Source organism: Capricornis sumatraensis, chromosome 16 (assembly GCF_032405125.1).
Source record: "Capricornis sumatraensis isolate serow.1 chromosome 16, serow.2, whole genome shotgun sequence".
NCBI classification, from domain to species: Eukaryota; Metazoa; Chordata; class Mammalia; order Artiodactyla; family Bovidae; genus Capricornis; species Capricornis sumatraensis.
The window spans coordinates 67,295,360-67,307,864 of NC_091084.1; the positions used below are offsets into that span (position 1 = coordinate 67,295,360).

Here is a 12,505-nt window from a genome sequence, read left to right on the forward strand (position 1 = left end):
CTGAAGAAAAGTACGTGTGTATATACACAAAGAAGAGTTTTGAGGGATTTCTACGTAATGGGTCAGCAAACTAAGGCCAGTGGGCTGAATCTGATCTGCTGCCTGTTTTTTCTTTGGTTGGTTTTATCTTTTTAAACCTCCTACAGTTTTTGAAACTATATCTAGATGATTTTTTAAGTAACTTTTGACATATGAAAATTATATATAGTAACATGATTATTCAGGCTTAATAAAGATACTCAGGCATTTTTACACATGAAAAATCTCAAAAAGTACAATCTTTCTGAAGCTGAATTAAAAGAACACTTAGAATGAAATCAGTTGTAAAATGTAATAATTGTTTTCTCTGCCTTAACTGGAAATTTTAAGAACTGTTATCTCTTCTCCTAAAGGATTATTAATCCGAAGTTGATAAATTCCTGAAAAAATTTTTTCCTGTGAAAATCTAATACCTGGTCATATACGTACATGTAATACAGCCATAATTCTCACAATGCTGCTGCTGCTAAGTCGCTTCAGTCTTGTCCGACTCTGTGCAACCCCATAGATGGCAGCCCACCAGGCTCCCCCATCCCTGGGATTTTCCAGGCAAGAACACTGGAGTGGGTTGCCATTTCCTTCTCCAATGCTTGAAAGTGAAAAGTGAAAGTGAAGTCACTCAGTCGTGTCCGACTCTTAGCGACCATATGGACTGCAGCCTACCAGGCTCCTCCGTCCATGGGATTCTCCAGGCAAGAACACTGGAGTGGGTTGCCATTGCCTTCTCTGAATTCTCCCAATAAGAGAATATAAATAATGGCTTGGAGAAATCTATGAAATGATAGTTTCTCAGTGTGGTCCAGCTGCCTGTCATTGTAAATCAGATTTGGAACACAAATACACTCATTCATTGATGTACTGTTTGTAACTGCTTTGCACTACAGAGGGCTTCCCTTATAGCTCAGCTGGTAAAGAATCTGCCTGCAATGCAGGAGACCCAGATTTGATTCCTGGGTCAGGAACATCCCCTGGAGAAGGAAATGGGAACCCATTCCAGTATTCTTGCCTGGAGAATCCCAAGAACAGAGGAGCCTGGCAGACTACAGCCCATGGGGTCACAAGAATTGGACACAACTTAGCGACTAAACCACCATCACTTCAGAGACAGAGCTGAGTGGTTGTGGCTGAACCTGTACGACACACTGTCTGACTCTGGACAGGAGAGTTTGCCAGCCCCTAGTCTACACCAGACTGTGAATTCTTTTTCTAGCAGAGAGGGGGAGGGAGAGGTTGTCTGTCATGAACATTTCCATATTACTTTAACTTTTAATTTTAATGAATTTTTATAATCAGAAAAATTCAATTTGGAAGAAAAGAAAACACAGGATTCACACTACCCGGTTTTGAGACTTGCTATAAAGCTGTAGTTCTCAGCACACTTGCTGGCATAAGGATTGGCCTGTAACTCAGTCAAACAGAATAGATCATTTAGAAATAGACCCAGCCTTGTATGCTCAATTGATTTTCAACAAAGGTGCCAAGGTAATTCAATAAAAAAGGATAGACTTTTCAACAAATGGTCCTGGAACAATAGGATATCCAAAGGGAGGGAAGAAAGAACATTAAACTTCACCTTGTACCATAAACAAAAATTAACTTGCAATGGATCATAGATGTAAATGTAAGAGCTAAAGCTATAAAATGTCTTCTGGGCAGAGATTTCTTGGATAGAGTACAAATGCACAAAAGACGAGAAATAATCAATGCAATGGACTTCCTAAGAAAATTTTGAACACTTATCTTCAAAAAGATCCTGTAAAGTAGGTGAAAAGCCAGGCCACAGTCTGGGAGAAAATATGTGTGAGACACACATCTGGAAAAGAATTTGTCTCCCAGAACGTCTGTCGGACTCACTACTGAATAAGTAGTCAAACAAGCCGTTTTTTAAATGGGCAAGAGATTTAAATAGATGTTTCATCAGAGAAGATATACAGATGGCAAATCAGCACATGAACAGATGCTCAACATCGTTAGTCACTGAGAAATGCAACTCAAAACCTCAGCGAGGTACCACTACACACCTGTGCGCCTGGCTGAAACTGAAAAAGCTAGCTATGTTACGTGCTACGAGGGTGCAGCGCGACTAGGGAAAGGCTTGGTGCTACAGCCACCTTGAAGAACAGTGTGATAGTTTCTTATAAAGTTAAGCATACACCTTCCATATGACCCAGCAGCCTACCCCTAGGTATATACCCCCTAAAGAAGAAAATATATGTCAGCATAAAGATCTGCACTCCAGAAACTAGAAGCAACCACTTCCTTCCATTAACTGGGTGGAGGGATAAACAAGTTGTGAGTACCCACGCAAGGAACACTGTACTCAGAGGAACCTGGGTGCATCTCAGAGGCATTATGATGCATGAAAGAAGCCACACACAATAGGCTACTTACCGAAAGATTCCCTTCCCTGACTTTCTGGAAATGATCAATCTATTTGGACAGCAGACAGACCAGTGGCTCCCAGCGGCTGCTAACAAGGGGAGGGATGGAAAGGTTTGATATCCTGGGTGTGGCGATGTTTATGCAACTGTTGCATTCAGTTGCCGGTGTGTGCTAAGTCGCTTCAGTCGCATCCAACTCTTTGCAACCCTGTGGACAGTAGCCCCCCAGACCCCTCTGTCCTTGGGATTCTCCAGGCAAGAATACTGGAGTGGGTTGCTGTGCCTCCTCCAGGGGAGCTTCCTTACAGCTCATCTAACTGTACATTTTAAAAGGGTAAGTTTTATTGTGTGTCAGTTATACTTCAATAAACTCGGCCTTTAAAAATACTTAATCTAGAGGAAAATTAACTTTAAAAATAATTGTTTTAAAGAAGCAATGGAGTTTTCAGGATAATGGTGAGGCATCCATTTGAACAGGGCAGTGTCCCTTCCAGAACAGGAACTCTGGACTCAGGGATCTTGAGTGAGTGAGTGACAGTGAAACGTGAACCCCAGGAGCCCTCACATGACAGGGAGAGAAGGAAGGAAAACCTCTGCACGCCTCAGCCTAGGCAGAGCCAGAAGAAGACACAAGATGCTTAGTTTTTGACTGGATAATACAGTATAAATAATATAGAAAAGAGTAAACAATGGAAAGTACTGGGAAGTTCTTTCCCAGTTGTACTAATTCTGTGTTCTTCTAGAAATATTCAAAACATTCTCTACTGGACTTTTTTTCCCCCTACTTAGCACGATCTTTCAGACTATTTCACATCAGTTTATGTAGAGCTACCATGGTTTCTTAAGTAAGTGTGAGACTATTTCACATCAGTTTATGCTTAAATAGGTGTGATACTGTCTGGATGCACCATAATTTATTTAGCCAGTCCATAAATGATGGACGTTTAGATCTTTTCTTGATATATCTTTCTAGATATATTTGCTATTGTGACCAATACTTCTGTAAATACTTGTATTAAAGAGTTGTTTCTCATTTGTGTGAATATATCTGTTGTTAGATTCATAAGAGTGGAAAGGCTGGGTCAGATGATATGTACTTTCTCTATATTTAGATATATATTGTTAATGTACATTTCTTTAGATGCATATTGTTAATGTGCATTTGTTATTTTGATCTATATTGTTAACCCCATCACTGCCCTAGTTTGTACCAATTTACCCTCCTACCAGTCATGCCTGAATAATTATATCTGTTTTCCTGGCAAGATGTGAACTCATAATTCACCTTTGCCTAGTCTGAAAGTAGTGAAAGTGTTAGTTTCTTGGTCATGTCCAACTCTTTGCAACCCCATGGACTGTAGCCCATGAAGCTCCTCTCTCCATGGAATTCTCCAAGCAAGCATACTGGAGTGGGTAGCCACTCCCTTCTCCAGGGGATCTTCCCGACCCAGGGATCAAACCCAGGTCTCCCGCATTGCAGACAGATTCTTTACTGTCTGAGCCACTAGAGAAGCCCAGTCTGAGCGGTGAATAATTGTATGCTAAGAGGAAATACAGTTTGAATCTGGAGGAGGGAATATTTTAGAAGCAAAGGAACTCCAAGTCAAAGTGTCCACTGCTTTAGTCCCTCTGTCAGTCCGGATAGGGCCTCTATATGAATTAGAAAAAGGCCCTCCTCCTCCCCAGAACATTTACCATCTACTGGAAAACTGTCACGGTAACTACACAAAGCTGTGACCGAGGTGATGAGCAGCCCTGGAGCATGGCTGTCTCCACCACGCGCCGCAGCCAGAGCCTCGGAAGCTTTGAGCACATGGTGGTCCCTGGTGGTAACCACACTGCCTGGAATTAATGCAGCAGAAGCCACAGATGCAGGACAGGAGTTCAAGCTGTTTGGCAGTGGAGCAGGAGGGCAGGAGCTTGAGGGAAAGCCAGAACAAATGGAAACTTCATTATCCATGGATTATGCACTTGGAACTCAGGTCCCAGGCAACTCTGATATTAGTAATTTGGCTCGTGGGCTCATTAAGCTCTTAAGAAAAGTGAGTCTAGTTAATGAATTAATGCAAGATGACATTTTACATACAGAGCGGAAACCAGGCACCCCTGAGTTATGTAACATCATAATTTCTCGAGCAAATGTGGTCACTGCTTCTCACCAGCAAGCATTTTACACTCTATTCATTAAGAGCTCCCTCCTGGATTCTTAAAACCTCAAGCAGTTACATGCAAGTCAGTGTTTTAAGATCTCTGGAACCATTTGTTTTCCATGTGAAAATCCATCGACTTTTAAGAAGTCCAGCTCAGGGACTTTGCTGACGGTCTAGTGATTAAGAATCTACCTGCCAATGTAAGGGACATGAGTTGGATGCCTGGTCCAGGAGCTAGGATCCCACAAGCCCCCGGGGCAACTAAGCCCATGTGCAGCAACTATTGAGTCAGCACACCTAGAGCCCATGCTCTGCAACGAGAGAGGCTACCGCAATGAGAAAACCACACACCACAGCTAGAGAGTAGCTTCTGCTCCTCCCAGCGAAAGCCCATGCACAGCAGCAAAGACCCAGTGCAGTCAGAAATAACGAAGGAGGTACATCTCCCTGGAAGGGAACTCATCAGTTCTCTCCCCAACACCACCCCCCACCAAAAGGGGCTTTCCCAGCCATTCTCTCTGGTCTAGTGAAGCTGGTGAGGATAACAGAAAGAATGCAAACACTAAGAATTCACATCACTAGTTTGCGATGATGAAAACATCTCAAGATGGATCATGGTGGTGGTTGCACAACAGTGTGAATGTAACTTCAGGTCGCCGAACTGCTCACCTGAAATTGGTTAAAATGGTAAATTTTATGTTACATATATTTTTACAATAGAAAAGAGGAAAGGGACTCCTCATGCACTGTTGAAGGGAATGAACATTGGTGCAGTCACTATGGAAAACGGTATAGAGGTTCCTCAAAAATGTAAAAATGGAAATACCAGGTGATCCAGCAACTCGACTTCTGAGTATTTATTCAAGGAATATGAAAACACTAGTTTGAAAAGATGTGTGCACCCCTGTGTTCATTGCAGCATTATTTACAGTAGTCAAGATATGGGAACCACCCGAGTGTCCATCAACAGATGAATGAATGGACAGAAAAGATGTGGTCTGTGTGTGTATACACACAAGCACACACATATACACACACATGGATGACTACTCAGCCATAAAAAATGAAATCTTGCCATGGTACCTGGAGAGTATGGTGCCAAGTGAGATGTCAGATGGAGGAAGACACACACTGTGTGATTTCACGCATGTATGGAATATAAAATACAAACAAAATAAGTGAACAGAGCAAATCAAACAAAATACGGAGGTGCAGGAAGAGAGTGGTGGTTCCCAGAGGGGCGGGGGTGTGGGGGGAGGGTGAAATGGGTAAAGAGGGCCAACTGTATGGTGGTGATGAGTGGCGGTGGTTAAGTTGCTAAGTCGTGTGTGATTCTTGCGACCTCATGGGCTGTAGCCCACCAGGCTCCTCTGTCCATGGGATTCTCCAGGCAAGAATACTGGAGTGGGTTGCCATTCCCTTCTCCAGGGGATCTTCCCAGCTCAGGGATTGAACTCACGTCCCCTGCATCGCAAGCAGATTCGTTACTACTGAGCCACCAGGGAAGCCCGTGGTGATGAGTGAGAACCGAGTTTTTGGTGGTGAGCACACTCTAGTGTATACAGAAGGTGAAATACAACATTGTGCACACGGGCGATCTAGCGATGAGGGTGTGGGATAAGCCTAGCCCGGGGCTGGACCTGCCAGCACAGTGCTGCTTCCGCTTCAGAGCTCACACTGGCCGCTGAGGACCCACTCAGACCTCCTCGCAGCTTCAGAGGTTGACCGGGCACGGGGTGTGGTCTCAGACTTGCTCACTTCGGCTGCGTTTAGACGATTCTTGCCGCTGGGCCACAGCTGGGGATAGTTGTGGATCTTCCAGCTTTCCACGAGGAAGGACCGCTCTGGTTTCCTGGGCCCGCCTGGACCTGGCCACCCTTGCCAGCTGTGTCCTGCTGGTGGGAAACCCTTCCCCTGCGTATGTGAAGTCGGGGCTGTTGCTCCAAGTGGAGAGGAGGGGACTGGCATCCTGCAGGGCAGGGGCAGGTTTCAGGCTTTCATCCAAAAGCTTCTGAGCAAATGCATGCTGTTTGCCCAGCGGGCCTTGTTAGGGGACTGCGGGCAAAGTGTTAGGGGCGAGGCTCTGAAAGTCACTCAGTCGTGTCCGGCTCTTTGCGACCCCATGGACTGCAGCCTATCAGGCTCCTCAGTCTATGGAATTTTCCAGGCAAGAGTACTGGAGTGGGTTGCCATTTCCTTCTCCAGGAAGTCAGACCACTGGGGCTCAAATCAGGCACAGCCCATCACCTCCTGACCCTGTGACCCTGGTCAGGGGACCCAACCTCTCTAGAAAGAAGGCAGTTACAACACCTACTTCACGGAGTTGCTGTGAGTCACATAGATGTGATGAAGTACATATATGTATGCCTGGAACACCCACAATGTGTCCACTGTTGTTTTAAGTGTTTGATAATGAGTCACTCATTTCGCAGTGGGAGCAGCCCAGTGCAGTGGGGACTAATACCGTCCCCATTTCACAGATGAGCAAATTACAGCACAGAGAGGTTGGCCACTTTCCAAAGGGCACACAGCCAGTCAGTTGAATTGCTAGGGGTTGAATGGCTCCAGAGTCCGTGATCTTAGCCTGTACAATGCTGGCTCTTCATCTTGAAAGCTTGGCAAAGAGCCAGGCATGAAATAAGTACTTCACCAACATAAGGAACCCCAGACACACTGGCTGGTGTGCCTTATACATATTATAAACTTCCAGAGAAAAACTGTTTTCTGTCATAGTAATTATCACTCCTGTTCCCTGGATATTATATTTTCCTGGGCTGATTTTTTTTTAATGACTTTATTGAGGTATAATTTACATTCTATATGGCTTCCCAGGTGGCGCTAGTGGTAAAGAATCCCCCTGTCTATGCAGGAGACATAAGAGATGCGGGTTCCATCCCTGGGTCAGGAAGATCCCCTGGTGGAGGAAATGGCAACCCACTCCAGTATTCTTGCCTGGAGAATCCCATGGTCAGAGGAGCCTGGCTGGCTACAGTCCATGGGGTCAAAAAGAGTCAGACACGACTGAAGCGACTCAAGCGTGCATTACATAATATAAAATTTGCCCATTTTAACTATACAATTCAATGAGTTTTAGTAAATGTATCAATTTGTGCGGCCATCACCACATCCAGTTTTACAGCAGCCCCATCTCCCCAGCAAGATCCCCAATGCCCATCACCAGTGAGTCCCCATGCCCCAGGCAACCATTAATCAGCTTTTTGTCCCTATGAATTTGCTTTTCCTGAACATTTCATATAAATGGAATCATGCAATATGTGGTCTCTTGTGTCTGGCTTATTTCGCTTAGCATAATGTTTTGAGGCTCATCCATGTCGTAGCATACATCGGTACTCTTTATAGCTGGATAATATTGCATTGTATGGACAGCCCACATCTTGTCCACCAGTCGGTGGACACTGGGGTGGTTTCCGCTCTTCAGCTACTGCGAATGGGGCTGCTGGAACATTGCATGCCCTTCCTGGGGCTGACTTCGGGGCCCATGAGTGAAGCAACCTGGTAAGCTCTCTGCTCTTCTCTCCCCTCTGGGGTTTCCCAGAACCAGGCAGCGGGCAGGTGTTTGTGACCTCGGAGAACCAGCTCGTGTACTACCCCAGCATCACCTACGCCATCATCGGCAGCTCCGTCATCTTCGTGCTGGTGGTGGCCCTGCTGGCGCTGGTCCTGCACCACCAGCGGAAGCGCAACAACCTCATGTCGCTGCCAGTGCACCGGCTGCAGCACCCCGTGCTGCTCTCCCGCCTGGTGGTCCTGGACCACCCCCACCGCTGCAACGTCACCTACAACGTCAACAACGGCATCCAGTATGTGGCCAGCCAGGCTGAGCAGAACGCGTCGGAAGTGGGCTCCCCGCCCTCCTACTCAGAGGCCCTGCTGGACCAAAGGTGTGTGCTGGGTGGGAGACCCTGGGGCGGCCAGGGAGGGAGGTCATCCCACTTAGAGGCAGAGACTGTGCACACGCCTGCAATCCTGGTCTTGCCAGGAGCCTGCATGCAGCTGCGAAGGCACCACACAGTGTCTGACTTGTACTGAGTCTTTGCAAAACAGTTCACAGGTGTCATCTCACTTAATCCTCATAGTGACTCACCAAGCGAGGTTATATTTGCCTCAGTTTTGCAGGTGAGAAAACTGAGTTTTTCGGTTACTCATCTGAGGACAAACAGCTAGGATCCTAGCCAGTTCAGATCCCTCCTGCTCCCTGGTAATGCCACATGGACACATGTGCCCAGCTCTGGGGACTCACCTGCTACCACAGAACAGTGCCCGTGTTGGAGGTTTGATTTCTAGTTGAATGAATGAATGAACGAGTGGGTGAATAAATAAGGTCTTTAACATTGCATGGCATCATCCATAAGATAAAGGAGATGAAATAGAACATTCTCAAGCTTAGAGCCCTTATTGCAGATGGAGCTGTACAAGAAACCCCAACACACAAAGTCAAATGCAGAATTCTGTAGTTGGAGCAGGTAGTGGACCTCAGTCCTGCATGCTCAGCCTTCCTCTGTCCTTTGGTGACCTCCAGCGTATCCCAGAGACCCCACTTTGAAGTCCCAGTACCAGAGCTACCTGAGCCCCCTGTTCTCAGCATCCCCTACCCTGCAGGATCCCTGTTCTATAAGCCTGGGACTCACTGGTGAGGCATTTTGCAGGGAGTGTTCCTGGGCTAACTGGGCTCTTCCTTGAGCCCGTCCAGTGACAGTTCTTGTATTATTTAATCTTCAGTTTTCTCATAAAAGATAAACAAAGCTCCAGGGCCTGGTGCTTAAGGACATCTTTGCAAATAAGCACTAAGAACACAGAACCTCACTCATTTGGACCATCAGATGTAGAGGAAGGTTAAAATTGCTGTGTCTGGAAACAGAACTCCTGGGTTCAAATCCTAGCACTGCTGCTTACTAGCTCTTTGTGATCCCATGCAAGCTGTCTAATGCCCTTTGCCTCAGTTTCCTCCCCAGTACAATGGGCATACAAGTAATGGCTCCCTCTAGCATTCTTCTGAATGTTAAATAAAATAAAATAAAGAGTATAAGGTGGGTGGCGCAATGCCTGACTCATAATAAGCCTTCTGTAAATGAGAGCTGGAAAATAAAATGCCTTTGAAGTTATCTCAGTGCAAGCAAGGTATCATTATTATGCCCTTCTACAGATAGGGAGGCTGAGGGTTTGAGAGCAGGTCCTCTCACTTATCCAAGTCCAGAAAACCAGGAAGAGTTGGCTTTCAATAAGGACCCCCAATTCTGCGGATTGTTAAGGTCTCCATCATAACCTCAAGCCAGCTGCATCCCTGCTGAACTACCCAGGATGAGCTGGGGACTTCTTAGAATTCCCCCTCCTAAAGGTCGTGTCTTTGGCACTGTCCAGTTGGCACAAGCCAGCCAGAGCACGCTGACCTTTGATCCCTTCCCTTCATCTTATTGCTCATCACTGGTTTCCCTAGTACTAGGATTGCCTTTCTCCTTGGAGGGAAAAATCTTGATCCTGACATCATCATCCACTCAAAAACAGACAGAAGTCAGCATTGCCTGCCGTGCCTGGGCTCCTAATGTATTCTCTTCTCTCTCCCTTCCCCCCAACCCTGCTCCTCACCCCACCCTGCCCTCTTCATCACAGACCCGCCTGGTACGACCTTCCTCCGCCACCCTACTCTTCAGACACTGAGTCTCTGAACCAAGCCGACCTGCCCCCTTACCGCTCCCGGTCCGGCAGTGCCGACAGCGCCAGCTCCCAGGCAGCCAGCAGCCTCCTGAGCGTGGACGACAGCGGCCGCAGCCCGGGGCAGCCTGGCCCGCAGGAGGGCACCGCTGAGCCCAGGGACTCCGCGCCCAGCCAGGGCACCGAAGACGTATAAACTCCGGCTCTTCCAAAGTCGCTATGGGTTCATCTGCTCTGACTTTGACTGTCCTAACAACTTGCGCTTACGGGAGGCTCCTCGGGGTCCCTCAAGGAGTGATTTGGAGTGTCAGCTGTCTCTCCATTCACCTCCTTGCCCAGATTTCAGGAATGTTCTTTGGAGGGCGACCTGCCTTGTTCTGGCCTCTCAGTTGACCTGTTGTATGGTGCATCTTTTCTGGGCACTTACTCTTCCCACGAGGCCAAGGATCACAGCCTCGCTTTCCATGTTATTCTTCTGTTACTGCTGGAATCTTGCTGAGGCAATGGCGTAAGTTTGTAGGTGGCGGGAGAACGTGGTACTTAGGTACTGAGAAAGCAGTGTTTGTGTCATATGGGATGTTCAGAAGGGCAGAGGAGACTGGACTAAATGCTGTGTGGGCTGTGACCTTAGAGCTCCACCTGGGGATCTGGGTTGGGTGATCCTCCCAGGAGGCTGTCATTGGATGTTGCACTAGGCTGCACGTTGCTCTTGGGTCAGCAGAGGCTGGGGCCAAAGACAACTATTGCTGTCAGAACGCCCTTCAGAAGTCAGCAGTGTCATTTTGGTTTTCTGGAGGACTCTGAAACCATCAATTCTGGAGAGATTCTGGATTTAACAATTTGCCCAAGAATCCTCATTTTGAGAGTTTTTTCCAGCATCATATATCATCAGCCTCATCCCAGAATAAGCAGGGAGCCCCCACCACGAGTTTATCCGAGTTCTCAGCTCCTAAAATACAGGCTGCCAAGAACCTGGGTCTGCTTTGGTCCACAGTCCTTTCCCTGGTTTCTGATTGTCAGCCTCCCAGCTTAGCCAAGGGATGAAGACTAAACCTGAGTTGGCCAGAAATCTGATCTGGTCCTTTTGTCCCCGTAAACCACGCCCAGCCTGCCTTGTCCATTCATGCAGCTTCAGCCCTCACCTCCCAAGTCCCCCCAGACACTCAGAAGTCATTCTACCTGTGCAGCTGGGCTTGAGGACACCGTGGGTTTCTAACTCACATGAAAACCTAATTCAGTACCTGCCACGAGAGCTCCCCATTCCTGGGCTGCCCTCACCCCCTACTTCCCAAGGCCCAGCCAGATACCAGCACCAAGATTTAGGATTAGGGTCAGAGCAAGAATCAGACCTCTCCAGACATCCCATAGTTTCTTCTCTGAGAGACGTGGATCACAGACAGTTTGGAGTCAAGATTTGCCATTCGGACTTTTTTTTTATATAATCTCTTAGAAATGCATTTGAAACAGTGTGTTTGTTTTTTCCCTTCTAGTTAAGGGACTATTTATATGTGTATAGGAGAGCTGTCTTTTGTCTTTCCATTCGCGAGGTCCAAGCAAAGATGCAAAAGATCACGCCTTTGTCCCGCTGAGCTCTGATAACCAGTCCCCTCGCTCCCAGACTGCCCTGTGTGCCAGGCGTCTGTGCATTGTTGCACTTTGAGTTTTTATTTATCGAGTTCGTGAAGGATGCAGAAAGACCAATGCCTTTCTCCCTCAGTTCATGGTCTCTGTGTTCAGGCTCGTTTTCCTCTTTCTCCGTGCCCAGCCAGCCACAGCGCCCACCCCCTCAGGAAGTCATGGGTGGAAATGTAGATGCTATTTGTCAAGAAACCACACTGATTAATGGGGGGGACAAAACTGGAACCAGGTGGAGCCACTCGGGGCAGCTGTCATGCAGACCTGCTTCCCACATGCTCAGTAACTTTTTTGATGCTAATTCAAACAGAGCCTGCAGGAAGGGGGACGAAGTGGCATTCAGTGATCCTGTTCTGTAGACGATTTTTTTTTTAACCAAATTGAAAGTGTGCTACAGGAAAGCTAGCCACTTGGTGATTTTCAAGTTAAGAAAAGAAACCTAGTTGCTTACGTCTTTTTGTTTTTAAAATAACATGCGTTATTTTCTGAGTAGTCCAGTGAAGAAAGAACTTTGAGTGGCAGCTGGAGTGTGTGAGGAACTCTGGCTGAATATTTCCTCTCATGTGAGTCAGAGTGGCTTCATTTCTCCCCTTGGTGGGCCCCTGCTTCTTTCTGGTGCTCTGGAAATTG

At 46.9% G+C, this 12,505-nt stretch overlaps 1 protein-coding gene across 1 annotated transcript in view; it reads left to right on the forward strand.

Annotated features, from left to right (window-relative positions):
• The window catches only part of LDLRAD3 (low density lipoprotein receptor class A domain containing 3), a 276,816-nt gene extending 266,380 nt beyond the window's left edge, over nt 1-10,436 (forward strand). Inside the window, exons 5-6 of the mRNA XM_068989210.1 lie at nt 8,127-8,472; nt 10,199-10,436. Coding sequence (XP_068845311.1) covers nt 8,127-8,472; nt 10,199-10,436 — 584 coding nt within the window. The remainder of the gene's footprint in view (nt 1-8,126; nt 8,473-10,198) is intronic.
• The last annotated feature ends 2,069 nt before the right edge of the window (nt 10,437-12,505 follow it).